The following is a 16,424-nucleotide window of genomic DNA, read 5'->3' on the forward strand; positions in this document are numbered from 1 at the left end:
TTGTGTTCCTTTCTGATGATTGAGGAAGTTATGTAACTTCTCAGGAAGATGCCCCTTCTCCTTCAATGAACTTATGATGTCATCCACGGAAAACACTTTCTTCTTCGAATTTTTTCACAGACACGCTTCAGTTTACATTTTAATTCGTGCACAATGTCTGAGAAAAAAAAAAAAATGCAAGTTTCGGTCGCCTTGTCTTCCATTAATACTTTCGACTGTATACCACAATCAATTACTGAAGAACCAACTGCACTCTAAATAAGGAAATAATTTCGTTATATACGATTGAAATAACTCAAGGTTTGATGAAAAAATATTATAAGAAAACGTTGGGGGTGTGAAAACATCCTTATACTAACGTTTTCGACACAATTCGCAGCTTCTGCATTGGATAAGTGGGACATGCTTTCCACGGAAGAATTCTCATTGACAACATTCTCCACGCAATCAGTAGTGTCTGCAATGGGCAAATCGAGCACGGATTCCATGACAGAACGCTAAAAACAAAAATATGGACCTGTATTACAACATTGCTTAGACCCATGTAGCGTACGAAATAAATTCACAAAAGTAAAAAGCGCACACACAGCAAGGAAAGTAATTAGCTGCCTCAAATGCAGAATCAATGTTGTCACTCAAAATCCTAACAACATGTCGTCGTGGCTGTTTATTTGGTGCATCAAATGTGTCGGAAACTGATGGCACTGCTTCGGGTTTGAAACGTTTCTTCCACGTTCCAGGGCTCACTACGTAATCATCTTGTCGGAAACGGTTTCCGCAAAGAAAACTGCAAGACGTAGGATTAAAATCTTTCTGCTTCACGGAAGTAATCCACGTCTTTAGTAGCTCTGGGTGCTTTAGAGGAAACCTGTTCAAAAACATCGAATTAGCAAACGCACTAAGTCTGTATTTTTATCGTATTGTATCGGTAGTCGTATTACCTGTGAAATGGTAAGTCACTCTCCTTACTCCATCGCTTCGTACAATTGAAAGCGGAACAAGAAATCACCATTTCGATAAACCGTAATTCCTTATACACCGTACAGACCGAGAGAAACTTCTTGCCAAATTCGAATATGGCGGGCAATACAGGCGACAGTAATCAGCTGGTAGAGCCATCTATCGGTAGGTCCGGTAGTTGAGCATCCCTCATTTCGCTAGCTTTAGACGCCTGTTGGAAATTATGACAGCTGCTGGTTGCTATGGTTACTGCAGCTCACTGGAAGATAACGAACTTGGAAGGTTGAACTCATTGGGAGGGATACGGACTCCAACAAAGATCGAATATTTATGACGCTTATATACGAACAAGAATGTGATACTGAAATACAAAAAGTTGTTTCCCATTGGTTTCTGTGTGCCTCCAGTCTGATTACCTGAACTACGATTTCCAGAGATTATATATGTTGATTTGCCAAGAATTTTCTTGGGTGTTCTGCTGTCGCATGTGTTGTCTGAATCGTTGGAGTTTTGCGTCGCGGTGTTCGCTGGCGTGCGTGAACTTGTCAATTTTTCAAGGCTAGGTGAACTGTTATTGTTCACGACTCAGAATGGACGAGGAGGGAGAGGTTAGAAATTCGAAAAAACAAACATTGCTAGAGAAATACGATATTCCTGTTGAGCATCTAAACTTCGAGTATGTGGAGAAGTGTAATGATGAGAAAGAGCTAGAAAAGATAGTGAAGATATTAAGGTGAGAAAGAAAAACTGCCCCATTTTTGTCAAATACAGCACGGTTTTCAGTTTATGACAGTTTGTGCAACAGCTTATTAACAAATACTCACTAGCCTTCACCATTCGATTTCAGAATACAAGTCCTAGAATTACTTGAATATAACACTGATAAAGCCATAGAAAAGTAAAATAATTTCAGTGTTTGTGTGGGACGCATTGTTTCTTTGTCTCTTTTTACGGAAGTAAAGGATTACGACAAAACTGTAATTATTTATGTAGTAATAAATGACGCAGTTCAATACGTATCGTAGAGCGCCATAACATGTAGCTTTCTGTATGGTTTGCGGGTTTCGGAGAATGAAGGTTTGGGTGTAGAGTGAGAAAGAGTAATTAAGTATTTGTCAATGGACAAACGACAACACTTTATTCACTATATTAGTTCGGGTGTTTTTTCCCGAAAGAAATTGCACAGGGTGAAATTTTAATACCATCCTCACTTTGAACTGCACAATTTTCTTTGGTAGATGCAAACTGTACTGTTATTGCTCACGCTTGATTAATAGCAACTAGTAATTTCACGAAATTCACGACAAAAACTCCTCGGCTGTAACAAGATTTGGAAATCAAATTTTAAACGATGAAAGTTCCCCAACACAATGCTGAACTGGGGCTGGAGCTTAGATAGCTGTCTTTTAGCAGGTTATAATCTACCAAAGCGACTCTCAGGCAATAATGCAAATTTTTATACAGTGCCTCTCAATTACTCTGAATGATCCTCACATTCGGTCTTCTGCAGACTTACCATATAGTTTTATAAGATTAGTAGTAGTAACAATAACAATAATAATAATAATAATAATGCAATTTGCCCTCTCAAACCTGATATTTTATATTTTTCACTAGCACTGTACACATCAGAGGCAATGAGTAAATTCTTTACACCAAAATGAATACATTTTATACTCTTTAGAAATAAAATGTGAGGTAAATCCAGCCATGCTGTTTTAAATGAGACACAAAGTATTATGAATATGATGTACATAAATCACACTTCAAGTGACGAAAGGAAGAGGGCTGTGGGGGTGGGGGCAGGCGCTACATAATTTTTACTTCGCTGGAGAAATGGACATATGTTTTTGTCATTGTATAATTTGATCCCTCCTGTGGCCGAGTGTCTCAGAATTTTATGTAGCGTAGTCTGTTTAATTTTATTCATAGTGGTATATTTATCAATTCATTTTATTTTTTTCTAATTGTGACTGGTTGTTAATGTTAAATTTTGCCAAGTCTTAATGTGGCTGTTTAGTATGCTTGGTTGTTAAACAGTTTTCTGCAGGATCTTGCTAATCTCATATGAACTTTGACACTGCATCAGTCAGTATCTATATAGAGAACAGACTTAATTGTACTGAACCATAATTAAAGGTCAACTGAAGAATGAGATGGAAGTCATTGTCTTTGAACAATGATTTCATATTTTAGTGATAGATATTAATTTGTTTAATTTCGAGCCATACATAATAAATCGGTTATCTTCTGTGGCAAAGCCTCATAATCACAAATAGAAATAAATGAATGTGTTGTTCAGAGACAGATTTTTGGATGATTACCACAGCCCTCGACTTGAGAATTTCCTGTTACACAATTTATGTTCTAGAAGGGTTGCTCTACTGAGGATGCTAAATGTTGTGAAGGGGTCATTCCACATCAAGGGGACCAGGGGTCCCCACTCGACCATCTCAAGATCTTATGAAATTTGATGTGAAGCTTGTATATGGTCTTAGATGGTCATATACCGAATGTCAGTCCTATATCTTTAGTGGTTGAATTTTTAGGGGTTTTTAAAGAGTGGTATGAAGGTACAAATCTCCGAACTTTGCCAAGGTTTTTTAGAAGTTCTAGAAAATATTTAGTCATTTGCTTTAGTATACATAGACACAATTCTAAGTTGACTCACACCATGGCAAAAATTTTGGATTTAGCCACACCTAAATACAGATACAAGCCTCCAAAGTGGCTAAAAAATTTGTCGCGCTATGCTGAGAGCCAAGGTGTGACCGACTACTGCTATGCTACCGTTCATATGAACCAGTCACACCCAAACTTCAGAGGTTTATTCCTATCTGTGATGTCTATATATGGATCAAATTTAATTAACAATGCATCTGCAAATTTGGCTAAAATTTTGTACATGCAAATTTTAGGGTATTTTTGGGGAGCAATACCTCAGCTGTAGCTTGTTCAATCCTTTTTATTTCTTGACACAGCTGGTAAGAGCGTGCTTTAAGTTGTCAAAGCTATATTGTTTAATTTCTGGATCTTGTATTTTGATGAGTAAGAATACACTCCAAAAGTTATTATTTTGGCACTTCGAGAAGATTGAAAAATGAAATATTTTGCTCATTAAGTCCCATAATTCTTTTTATTCCAGTATATAAATCAGTTTCAAACGTTTAACATATGCCATAAAAACAAGTATAATACAAAACACACCAAATTTGCAAAACAAAAATACTGAGGAATCAGTTCAGTTTTTGGTTAAACAGTTCTACAATTTTATCAATGACAGATTGTGGATAACTGTTATTGTCGTGGTGGTGGTGGTGGTGGTGGTGGTGGTGGTGGTGGTGGTGGTGCTTCTGAAGCCATGGAAATATGTTGCTCAGGAATCCAGCAGGTGTCTTTAGCAGTTGGCGAGTGGAAGGAACAAGCAGAACTGTGTGGGCGCATAAAGCTGATGACATCTTGTTGTTCATGAAACTTCACACAAATTTTCAACACACCAAAAATTGCCGTACATAGATGCCACATATTATCCTGCTTGAAAACTTAAAATTGAAATTGCTGGAATTTTTCATCTGCTTCAAAGGTATTAACTGTGAATGCTGTAGCATCATTGGAAACCCTGCTTACTCTGAGCTCATTCCAAATAATTGGCTTAAATTGATTTTTTTTTCCTTGTTCCAGATATTGTATGTCCCATGGCAAACTTTGTTTCTTGATCAGTCTGAATTTTTTCAATTTTTTATTTTGCTACATAAAAACTTTATGCCTGGAATACTATCATCACAGAATTTGAACAAATCATATGGAATCAATATTTGGTTATCTAAGGGCCTCTGCAGACTAGCAAGGGCTGCTAGTCTTTTTGCTGCTCCCCCAATGCCAAAACAAGATTATTTGCTGTGGCTTGTTCCGAAGAAATTCCATTCAGCAGTGATGCCAAAATCCTTTCTGTGCAGACATAAATCGATGAAATTTTTGAAATTCTTATACGGAGCAGCTGAACCATCACTAAAGTAATAAATGTTCTTAATGTTCTCAATATTTTTAACTATATATGACGGTAGTATTTGTTCCCGAAAGAACAGTTACCGTGGATGACCATGCAGCTTTGCTAGAAATGAAATGATAATTAAATAGACACCCTAGCTGCAAGCAGGCGTTGATACACTTCATTGGGGACATGTTGAAAATGTGTGCCCCGACCGGGACTCGAACCCGGGATCTCCTGCTTACATGGCAGACGCTCTATCCATCTGAGCCACCGCAGGCACAGAGGATAGTGCGTCTGCAGGGACTTATCCCTTGCACGCTCCCCGTGAGATCCACATTCCCCGAACTCGTACGGGACTTGGTAGATTAATCTGCCACGAGTAATGAGTATGATGGGCAAACATCTATTAGGCGCACTACGAATGTAGTGTTGTGGACATGTTGGGAATGTGGATCTCACGGGGAGCGTACAAGGGATAAGTCCCTGCAGACGCACTATCCTCTGTGCCCGCGGTGGCTCAGATGGATAGAGTGTCTGCCATGTAAGCAGGAGATCCCAGGTTCGAGTCCCGGTCGGGGCACACATTTTCAACATGTCCCCAATGAAGTGTATCAACGCCTGCTTGCAGCTAGGGTGTCTATTTAATTATCATTTCAATTCTCAATATTTGTCTGTAAATATGCTATTAACTTTATTTGAGAGGCATGGAAAGCAGTGGTATCATGACACAGTTGCTGATCATACAAATGCTAATACTCTGACATTCATTGCACCCAAAATGACAACAAATCGATGTAATGTGGCCCCACTATTCTTCCAGTGAAATCCTTGCACAGCATCTAGGACAAATAATGAATAATTCTCAGCAAAATCCATCACTATAATTAATTTTTTGCAAGATTTCTGTGGTGTTTTGACACAAAGTGATGGCTTCTTAAACCCATAATTTTCAGAATCAGTGCATCCATGAAATCTTCAACTGTTCTGACACGTTTCTAATGTGTGTCTGTCAGTATGGACCCATTGCTTGTGTTCCATTGTTTCTTCAGGGTCACAGTCTTTAAAAGCATCTTCAAGAAAACCCTCTAGTTGCATTTTTATTGGAAATTCCTCACAATCTTGCAGCATACAATCTTTTGATTCCAAACTGCATACAGTTTTTTTCATGAAATTCTTGCAGTCATCATGGATGGATGTTACTGAAGCCAACATTAATTTGACAATTTGATGGATTGCACATACATATACTGAATGTAATCCAGAAGCACCAACTGTTATACACCATTTCGGGTTGAGCTCACAAAATTTTGAGAAGCTCAGTAGATTTCCGTATTTCATCATGGATGGATGTTACTGAAGCCAACATTAATTTGACAATTTGATGAATTGCACATACGTATACTGAATGTAATCCAGAAGCACCAACTGTAATACACCATTTCGAGCTGAGCTCACAAAATTTTGAGAAGCTCAGTTGATTTCCGTATTGCTTAAATAAGCAATGAACATTTCTTACATGTTACAAAGGAGCAGCAGGCGTTTCTGTTTTCCCCATTTATTCTTACTGCAACACAATCCTTTTTGTGTGGACATAAACGAGAAAACTCAACATCTTCAAAAAAAGTGAGAAAATTTTGTTTTACTTCATATTGAGTTTTTTCCCTTTTCGGTTTGCAGGTGTTACCAAAATCCCATCTTCCATCTTTAGTTCTCTAGCCTTCTTCACCATTTTGATTGAAACAGAAAATTCTTTCGCGGTTTTTTTTAATAGTTCAGCTATTTGGGGCAGGGTCAAAATTTGAACTTTACTGCAATTGCTTGAAGTCTGAAGCTTAATCTCACATTCTTCGATTAAGATGTCCATATCTTTACATTTTTGGCACTCTTCCATTTGTATTTGAGCAATATCTACTTGGCTCACACCAGCAGCTATGGAAATTACCTTATTAATGCTGCCTTGGGCTTTCAGAACTTTGCGCTTTATATATCTCATTGAATCCCTTTTGCTGATGCATTGAACCTCTAATTGTGACACTCCAAATGATGATAATGAAGTATTAGCAGTCAAGCAAGCATCAACAACATCCATGTCTTCAGTGGATGGTGATTCTTGCTTATCCTGGTGGGATGATTCTTTTTGGGCCACTTCATGTCTTCATTTGGTACAAATTTTCTGATCAGGTATAAAAACTTCATTAGCCAGTAACTGCAACCATATTAGACCCTGCAAAGGTTACGGATGTTGAAGGCTTCTCAGTTACATGTTTTTCTTTACCAGGTCTTTATGAAGTCTTTTGCAGGAATTTGAATTTTGTCATCAACAAGGCATTATGGCATGAATAAATTTGGACATTTTCAGTAAAATCAAGCCCTACTTATGTATTATAAGCTCCTTGTCCACTGATGACATTTCTTTAACTGATTGTAGTCGACTTCTACCATAATAGAATGTTGATGTCTTATGACAGTCAGCTCCATCTGATCCACCAAAGTAGCAGGATGCAAGGGTTTCTTGGTTTATTTTATACAATAGTTTATTAATCTATAACAAGCAATTTTGAAAGTTTATGAATGCTGGTTTGAAGCACAGCAGATTCAGTCTTGTTTGTATATAAAATATACAAATTGGTGTATCAAACATATTGTTTTAGTGCTTACCTGCAGCTACGACAATGATTATTGTTTATTCAGACATTGAGTGCTCAACACTACGATTATCCAATGTCAATGTCAAAGATCACGCCGCACAGAAGACTGACACTGTGAAAACTGCCAATAATGAAAGCAACAACTGTAAGTGCTGATTCAGCAATGTATCACTGCTGAGAGGCTTCGCAAACTACTACTGCTTTATAATGCCGATGGAAACTGAATGATAATGCGTATCTGCACCACCACACATTGTAGGGTTAAAACGGTCTAAAGCAACATAGCGTTCCATTATGATCTCTTGGATTTTATAATTTGAAGAGCATTTTTGGAGGTTTTATTGTATCTACATTCTACACTGTAAAATAATGTAAAAACACTTCCTATTAGCATAGTTACAGTCCCCACAGTCAAATCTTATACTATTAAAAAACAGTACAATTACACATTTTATGATTTACAGTTTCAAATTGTATTAATTTTTTGTATTGCTTAATCGTCCATTTTTCCTACTTTTGATAGGTATTCTTACTCAACAATATGAAAGATCTAGAAATTAAACAATGTAGCTTTGAAAGCTTAAAGCATGCTCTTTCCAGCTGCGGCAAGAAAAAAAGGATTTAACAAGACACAGTTGAGATACTGCCGCTCAAAAATGCCCTAAAATTTGCTCTTAGAAAATTTTGGCTAACTTTGCAGGTGCATATCTTTTTGTCTAGGCATCCAATGTTAATTAAATTTGATCCTCATATAGACATCATACGTAGGAACAACCCTTTGAAGCTTTGGTGTGACTGGTTCGTATGAAAAGTAGCACTGGTCGGTCACACCTAGGCTCCCAGAATTGCGCGATGAATGTTTTGCCCACTTTAGAGGCTTGTATCTATCCCTAATTTTTGCCATGGTGTCTATGTATATTACAGCAAATGACCAAATGTTTTCTAGAACTTCTAAAAAAAGTCTAGCAAACTTGGCAGTTTCGCACTTTCGTATGTGATGCAAAGGTGAGTAGGCTCTCTTTGAAAGCCCCCAAAAATTCAACCACTGAAGATGTTGTTGTTGTTGTTGTTGTTGTTGTCTTCAGTCCTGAGACTGGTTTGATGCAGCTCTCCACGCTACTCTATTGTGTGCAAGCTTCTTCATCTCCAAGTACCTACTGCAACCTACATCCTTCTGAATCTGCTTAGTGTATTCATCTCTTGGTCCCCTCTACGATTTTTATCCTCCACGCTGCCCTCCAATACTAAATTGGTGATCCCTCGATGTCTCAGAACATGTCCTACCAACCGATCCCTTCTTCTAGTCAAATTGTGCCACAAGCTCCTCTTCTCCCCAATTCTATTCAATACCTCCTCATTTGTTATATGATCTACCCATCTAATCTTCAGCATTTTTCTGTAGCACAACATTTCGAAAGCTTCTATTCTCTTCTTGTCTAAGCTATTTATCGTCCATGTTTCACTTCCATACATGGCTACACTCCATACAAATACGTAGGAAAGACTTCCTAACACTTAAATCTATACTCGATGTTAACAAATTTTTCTTCTTCAGAAACGCTTTTCTTGCCATTGCCAGTCTACATTTTATATCCTCTCTACTTCGACCATCGTCACTTATTTTGCTCCCCAAATAGCAAAACTCCTTTACTACTTTGTGTCTCATTTCCTAATCTAATTCCCTCAACATCACCCGACTTAATTCTACAACATTCCATTATCCTCGTTTTGCTTTTGTTGATGTTCATCTTATACCCTCCTTTCAAGACACTGTCAATTCCGTTCAACTGCTCTTCCAAGTCCTTTGCTGTCTGACAGAATTACAATGTCATCGTCGAACCTCAAAGTTTTTATTTCTTCTCCATGGATTTTAATACCTACTCCGAACTTTTCTTTTGTTTCCTTTATTGCTTGCTCAATATACAGTTTGAATAACATCAGGGATAGGCTACAACCCTGTCTCACTCCCTTCCCAACCACTGCTTCTCTTGTCCCTCGACTCTTATAACTGCCACCTGCTTTCGGTACAAATTGTAAATAACCTTTTGCTTCCCATATTTTATCCCTGCCACCTTCAGAATTTGAAAGAGTTCCAATCAACATTGTCAAAAGCTTTCTCTATGTCTACAAGTGCTAGTAACATACCACTGAAGATAGTGGACTGAAATCTGGTATGCAACCATAAAAGACCATATAGAACCTTTCACACCAAATTTCATTAGATTTGCAGATGGTAGAGTGGGGACACTTTTTAAATTCAGTCCCTTTGACTAGAATGACCCAAAGGAGTCCCAAAGGGTTTGATTTTGGGTCCACTTCTATTTCGTATGAATGCATATGACCTTCCACTTAATCCAACGAGCAAAGTTGGTACTTTGTTGCAGACGATACTACTGTTATAGGAAATACCATTAGAGCAAGGCTACAAAAGAGATGGTGATTGATATTCTCCAAGGAATTATTGAGTGGTTCCCTGAAAATGGACTCTCCCCAAACTCTCTACTTTCAGTTCTGCACAACAAATAGTTATACCAATAATTGATGTAGCATACAAGCAGGAGTCAGTAGCCAGTGTACAGTGCCCCAAGTTTTTGGATGTACATATTGATGAAAATTTGAACTGGAAGAAGAAAATTACTGAGCTTCTCAATTGATAATGTTCAGCTACTTTTGCTCTTCAAATAATTGCTGATCTTGGAAACAAACATATCAGCCTAGAGACATTTTTGCAAATTTCCATTCAGTCTTACCGAATCATTCTCTGGGGTAACTCATCACTTATAAAGAAAGTGTTGATTGCACAAAAGTGAGCAGTAAGAATAATATGTGGTTTTCACCTCATGTACGTACTCTTCAAGGTACTGCGTCCTCACAATACGTGTATTCGCTAATGAAATTTGTCATAAATAATCCACCACAATTTGAGAGCAGTGTTGTTTATGCCTAGAGCTCTAGAGGGAAAAGTGACCTTTATTGCCCATTATAAAAGCTGTCAGTGGCTAAGAGAGGAATTCAATATACAGCAGCAAAAATTTTTGATCACTTGCCCAAAAACATAAAATGTCTGACAGGTAGGTAGCAAAGCAAGTTTTGAATGGAATTTAAAATCATTTCTCCTGGACAACTCTTTCTATTTGATGGACAAATTTTGATTTAAAAACTGGTAGTTAGTAAAAAAAAAGTGTAGTTGCTTGTGTAGGACTAAAATAATAATGTGTTCATTAATGTTAACACTAATCGTGTATACATAGCCTGTAGACAGACTTGTTCCACATCATTTTGATAAAAGAATTGTTCAAGTGATCCACGCAACATGCAAGTATCAGTAAATGTTTCGGGCATACTGCTTGTTCCAGGCTTGACCTTTGGCACCCACTTTGTCTTGAGAGGTTTGGCCCGCTGTATAGCTCTACCTGTTTGAATGTGCCATTAAAAAACAGAGATGAGAATTTTCCTCATTCTCTCTTATTTATCCCTTCCAAAGCCTGTTTGATATCAGTTTTCTTGCAAGTAGTAAGTAAAATGTCAGGACATTCCTTGGGTTTTGGTTAACTTCCTGACCTTTGATGTTTAATCCCTAGTTGAACTATAGGATCCATGTTTTAATTCCCTTGTTCCTTGTCTTGAGCTTCAGTTTCCATTGGATCACTGTCAAAACTATAAAACAGTTAATTATTACTGACTAATTGAATTTCTTCTTCAGTGTGTGAAGTATTGATGTAATGAAGCACTGCTTCTCATTTAAATCCTGAGACATTGGTGATCTTAGGTTAGAAAGTTCTCCTCCACCAAGAAATTTAGATTGCTGCTGACAAATTTCTGGCAAGTCTTTCTATTGACGAATGAATAGCCTTTGGTTGCCTGGCAGTAGCCTACAGATGTCGACTTCTGTGACTTCTTATCCCACTTCTTGCAGTGGGATTGTGGAGAAATGTGAACCATTGCACTGCAAACAGAATTAATCTGGTGTGATAAAGGAGGCTTACTCTTATACCAAAATGCATGTGACATTTTATATGGGGTGGAGAAATAATACTCCACAGATGTGTTGGCATTGAACTTCGTGGTATGGGCTTTTTCAGCCAATGTTTGATTAGCTCTCTCAGCAACACCATTTCACTTGCAGTATATCATGCTTCTGTAATGGTCTGTTTATGTGTATATTTTACAAACCCCGTTGATTACAAATTTTACTTTCTTGCTCCTGGAAGCAGTTGCAGAAATACTGTGGCCTAGTTATTTTGCCTTCAGACTCCTTTTTTTGCATTGCAATGCCTGCATCGGCCTCGAAAGTGATTTAAGAAGCCAGCTGTTGCTGAATGGTTTCCATTACAATGAATACATTGCATTTTTACAGTTGGTTACACTCAAAGTTATAAAACAATTGCCTTGTGCAGCATCCCTTGTATGTCCTTACTGTCAACCAACCGACTGACTTAACTGCCTAGAGATTTCAACAGTCAAGTCTCCAAGTCCCTGGGGATTCTGTGTCAGAGAGTAGCTCGTAGGAGGGAAGTAATCGTCATGGAATAATGACTTGCTGCAGGAAGTGCTGTAACATGCCGACATATCCCTGCCTCCTGCCCCATTTCGCAGATATACTACATTCACCACAGCACACATTGCACGTACAAACAAAACAAAAATTCTGTACACACATACCTAAAACATTAAAAAAAAAAAAAATTCATTTTTAAAAGTCGCTGGTGTCATTTGTCAGATTGAAAGGGTAAGGTGTAGCACATAATTTGAAGCCAAAACGAACTGTTACACCTCGGGCCGTGGATTATATTGTTTTGTAAGCTGATTGTCGATACCTTCCAAAGTTGGAGATCTTTTTAGTTCATCGTTGACATGTTCTTCTCTATTGTAAGACTGCAACTTCTCAATATTTTTGCCCGTCTGCTTTTCCACTGTGAGTTCAAAGTTTCTAATGTCTGTGTAACCTCAGATATTTGCTTCAAAACATAGACGAACTTGCACCTTGAAAAATGAGAGAAAGTAAAGCTCTCCACTAATAGATGCTGTCTCCATTAGCCCACACAAATCTGGATGCACTAAGTCCAAGATGTTTTTAGAATACCCTTTGCTAGTTTTGAATGGAAGCTGTGACTATTTTTCCTTGATGCACAACTCATCACAATGTCCTCATTTAATCATTTTGAAACCTGCACTATCTTCAGTATATTTCCCAGTTCATATGAGGGGTGTTTGAAAAGTCCATGCAAAGTCAAAGACATGGCACCATCGGTGCGTATCGAGCTCATGTTTAGTTAGTTGCATCTTTGGAAAGAATGCACACCAAGTTTCAGCCATATTGGTCAATTTCTTTGTGTTTGGCATGGAAGTCGAGTGATTGTCAAAAAATGGGCGAAGAAGAATTTCAGGTGGTGATTAAACATTACTTTATGAAAGACAAAATGCCTAGAAGAGTAAAGAGAAGCTTGATAGACATTACGGTGACTCTGCACCTACGATTGTAACAATTTGAGTGGTTTCAAAATTTTTGGAATGGCCATATGGGCATAAGTGATGCTGAATGTTCTGGACGCCCTGTGGAGGTTAAGACTCCAGAAATCATTGGTAAAATCCATGATATGGTGATGGATGACAGAAGACTTAAGGTGCATGAGATTGCTAGTGCTGTAACATGAACGGGTACATAATATTTTGTATAAACATTTGGACATGAGAAAGCTATCCGCAAGATGGGTTCCACGATTGCTCACGCTTGACCAAAAACGGAATTGGGTGAAGTGTTGCAAGGATGGTTTGCAGCTGTTCAGGAAGTATCCGCGGGACCTAAAGCATCGTTTTGTCACTGTGGATGAAACATGGATACATTACTATAATCCTGAGACCAAACAACAATCTAAACAATGGGTTACCAAGGGAGAATCTGCACCAAAAAAGGTGAAGACCAGTCCTTCGGCCACAAAGGTTATGGCAACTGTCTGTCGGGATTCGCAAGGGATAATCCTCATCAACTATCTGGAAAGGATAAAATTATTGCAGGTGCATATTATTCATCATTATTGGACCATTTGAAAACAGAGCTGGAAGAAAAATGCCGGCGATTAGACTGCAAAAAATTCCTTTTCCATCACGACAATGCACCAGCACACACCTCAGCAGTTGTGGTCGCAAAATTAATGGAAATAAGATTCCAACTCGTTTCACATCCCCCTCCATTCTCCAGTCTTGGCTCCCTCGGACTACTATTTGTCCCCCAATTTGAAGAAATGACTGGAGGGACAAAGATCTTATTCAAATGAGGTGAGGTGGTGATTGCAGCAACTAACAGCTGTTTTGCAGACTTGGACTATTCCTATTATTCAGAAGGGATCAACAAATTAGAACAGCATTGGACAAAGTGTGTAAGTCTAAAAGGAGACTATGTCGAAAAATAAAAAAAGGTTTACCCCAAACACGTAAGTAGTTTTTATTTTTGCATGGACTTTTCAAACACCCCTCGTACATCCTCGACTGTAGTTTCATAGGAATCTGCTGCCTTTTGTGTCGCAGCATTATCATTTCACTCATATTCAGGCAGTAGATGCCATTCTTAGGTGACACTTTGGCAGTTACTTCTATTCACGACTGTACCAGCCTGCATTAGATATGAATTTACCTTTCTTATTTATTATCCTCATCTTGTACCCTAAATTTCAACAAAAATGTCTTTCCATCCAGATTTGTATCTAATTGTAGGGTCACCACATGTGAGGCTCCAGCCGGAGAAAATTGTGTGTGTTCTGGTCCTGCAAGACACTTGTGCACTTGTAATCTTCCAAATGTAGACATTCTGGTGTTACTAAAGTTTGCTACAATGAGTAACTGAGGACTTTCATATGACAAACAGGTATATTGCCATATTTAAGTACATAGACCTTTTCAGCTGACAGGTTTTCATATGACCCACTTTATCTCCTTGCCAAAAACATTTTTTTTGTTTATTATTGTTAACATTTTTCCAAGGCAGGCCCCTAAAAAATGATGACATGAAAACATTTTATTGGTTACTACATTTTCACTGTTCTTGTAGTCAAACTTCTGCATGAGATGTGATATTTTAATTTATTACTTCTATACCACCGACTATATTTCTGACACATTTTGCAGATAACATACACACATACCATTGAATGTACATGCAAAATTATATCATTGTTTGACACACAGTTCAGGAGGTATGAAGTGATAAACATTTAACACGTGAAGAACTGGCTTTTGCTTCACATAGTGCTAATTACCAGTGTTTCATAATGAGGGCATTATGTGGCTTTCAATAAACTGTAAGCATAATTTGAAACTTTTTTCCTCCCTTACTTGCTTTAAGTCAAATACAAGTTATACATAAAGTCCGAGAACACGTTCAGTTCTTTATTGCAGAAGAACTAAACATTGTACAGATCTCGTACATATTGCATTTTGAAGAGAAACTCTGAAAGTTTCTTTTTACAAACATTCAATATGTGAACCACGAGCAACGCAGCAGATGTCAATACGGTAATCAAATTCTTGCCCTACCCGTCCCAGCATGGCATAGTCGACTGCGGAAGTCGCTTCCCGTATTCTCTCCCAGAGTTCTGCTACATCACATGCTAGAGGCGGTACATAGAGCAGATCTTTAATGTGTCCCCACAGAAAAAGTCACACAGAGTGAGACCTGGTGATCGGGGAGGCCATTCCATGAAACAGCTGTCCTCTTCTGTAGCACGGCCAATCTACCGATGCGGCAGCTCCGTCTTAGGTACCTACGAACTTCTCGATGAAAACGGGTTGGAGCCCCATCCTGCTGAAAGATGAACAGAGAGTCTGATTGATTTGAGGCATCAGCCATTGTAGCAACATGTCCAAATAGGAATATCCGGTGACAGTGCTCTCGGCGAAGAAGAATGGCCCCTCAGTTTTCAGTGTGACAAGGCACAAGAAACGTTTACCTTTGTGGAATCACACTCCAATTCAGTGCATGCGTGTGGATGCTTTGTACTCCATATTTGACAATTATGCCTGTTCACTTTCCCATTAGTGTGAAAAGTGGCTTTGTCATTAAAAATTAAGTCATCAACAATGCCACCCACATCCTCATTCAGTTGTTGCAACTGTGAACAAAACTCAAAATGCTTGTCTTTGTTGTCGTCATTGAGCTCCTGCACTAGCTCCAATTTGAATGGTTTCATAGACAGCTTCTGTCACACACTGTCATTGGAGCCATTTCAAGCCCACAGGATGCACGGCACACCGATTTCTTTGGACTCCACATGAATGTGTCTCCTACGTGCTCCACATTCACTTCACTCATGTCAATATGGTAATCAAATTCTTGCCATACACTGGGACATTCGCTTCTCTTTGGCGGGCACAAACAACCCGTCGTAACAAATTTGTTGTGCCAGTAGTTAATGGCCTTCCTTGTTGGTGGCTTCTTACCGTACTTGGTTCTAAACGTCCGATGAAAAGCTGTAGCACACTTGTTTTTGTCGAACTTCAACACACAGAAAGCTTGCTGTGTACCTGAACTCGGTATGTTTGCGACTAGCGCTGACTATCACCAAATTACCAAACTACGCTGTGGCAGTTAACATGAAAACAGCTTTCAGGGTTTCTCTTCAAAATGACATATGTATAATATCTGTACAGTGTTTGGTTCTTGTGCAATAAATAATTGAAAGTGTTCCCAGACTTTATATACACCCTGTACTTAATGTATTGACTCATTGTAAAGTAATTGAACAATGGATAGTCCAGTTTGGTGTATCAATAATATTGTGAAAAGGATAGACTGCTATTCATTGTAAAGATGACATGTTGAATTGCAGACA

General features: G+C 38.4%; 1 protein-coding gene and 1 non-coding gene across 2 annotated transcripts in view; one reads left to right on the forward strand and one right to left on the reverse strand.

Annotated features, from left to right (window-relative positions):
* The first annotated feature begins 1,435 nt into the window (after positions 1–1,435).
* LOC124552583 overlaps positions 1,436–16,424 on the forward strand; it is a 123,158-nt gene continuing 108,169 nt past the window's right edge. Inside the window, exon 1 of the mRNA XM_047126905.1 lies at positions 1,436–1,693. Coding sequence (XP_046982861.1) covers positions 1,551–1,693 — 143 coding nt within the window. The 5' untranslated portion in view covers positions 1,436–1,550. The remainder of the gene's footprint in view (positions 1,694–16,424) is intronic.
* On the reverse strand, positions 5,155–5,229 carry Trnat-ugu. Its single transcript has one exon. It is a non-coding gene; the product is annotated as a tRNA-Thr (tRNA).

Source organism: Schistocerca americana, chromosome 10 (assembly GCF_021461395.2).
Source record: "Schistocerca americana isolate TAMUIC-IGC-003095 chromosome 10, iqSchAmer2.1, whole genome shotgun sequence".
Lineage (NCBI taxonomy): Eukaryota > Metazoa > Arthropoda > Insecta > Orthoptera > Acrididae > Schistocerca > Schistocerca americana.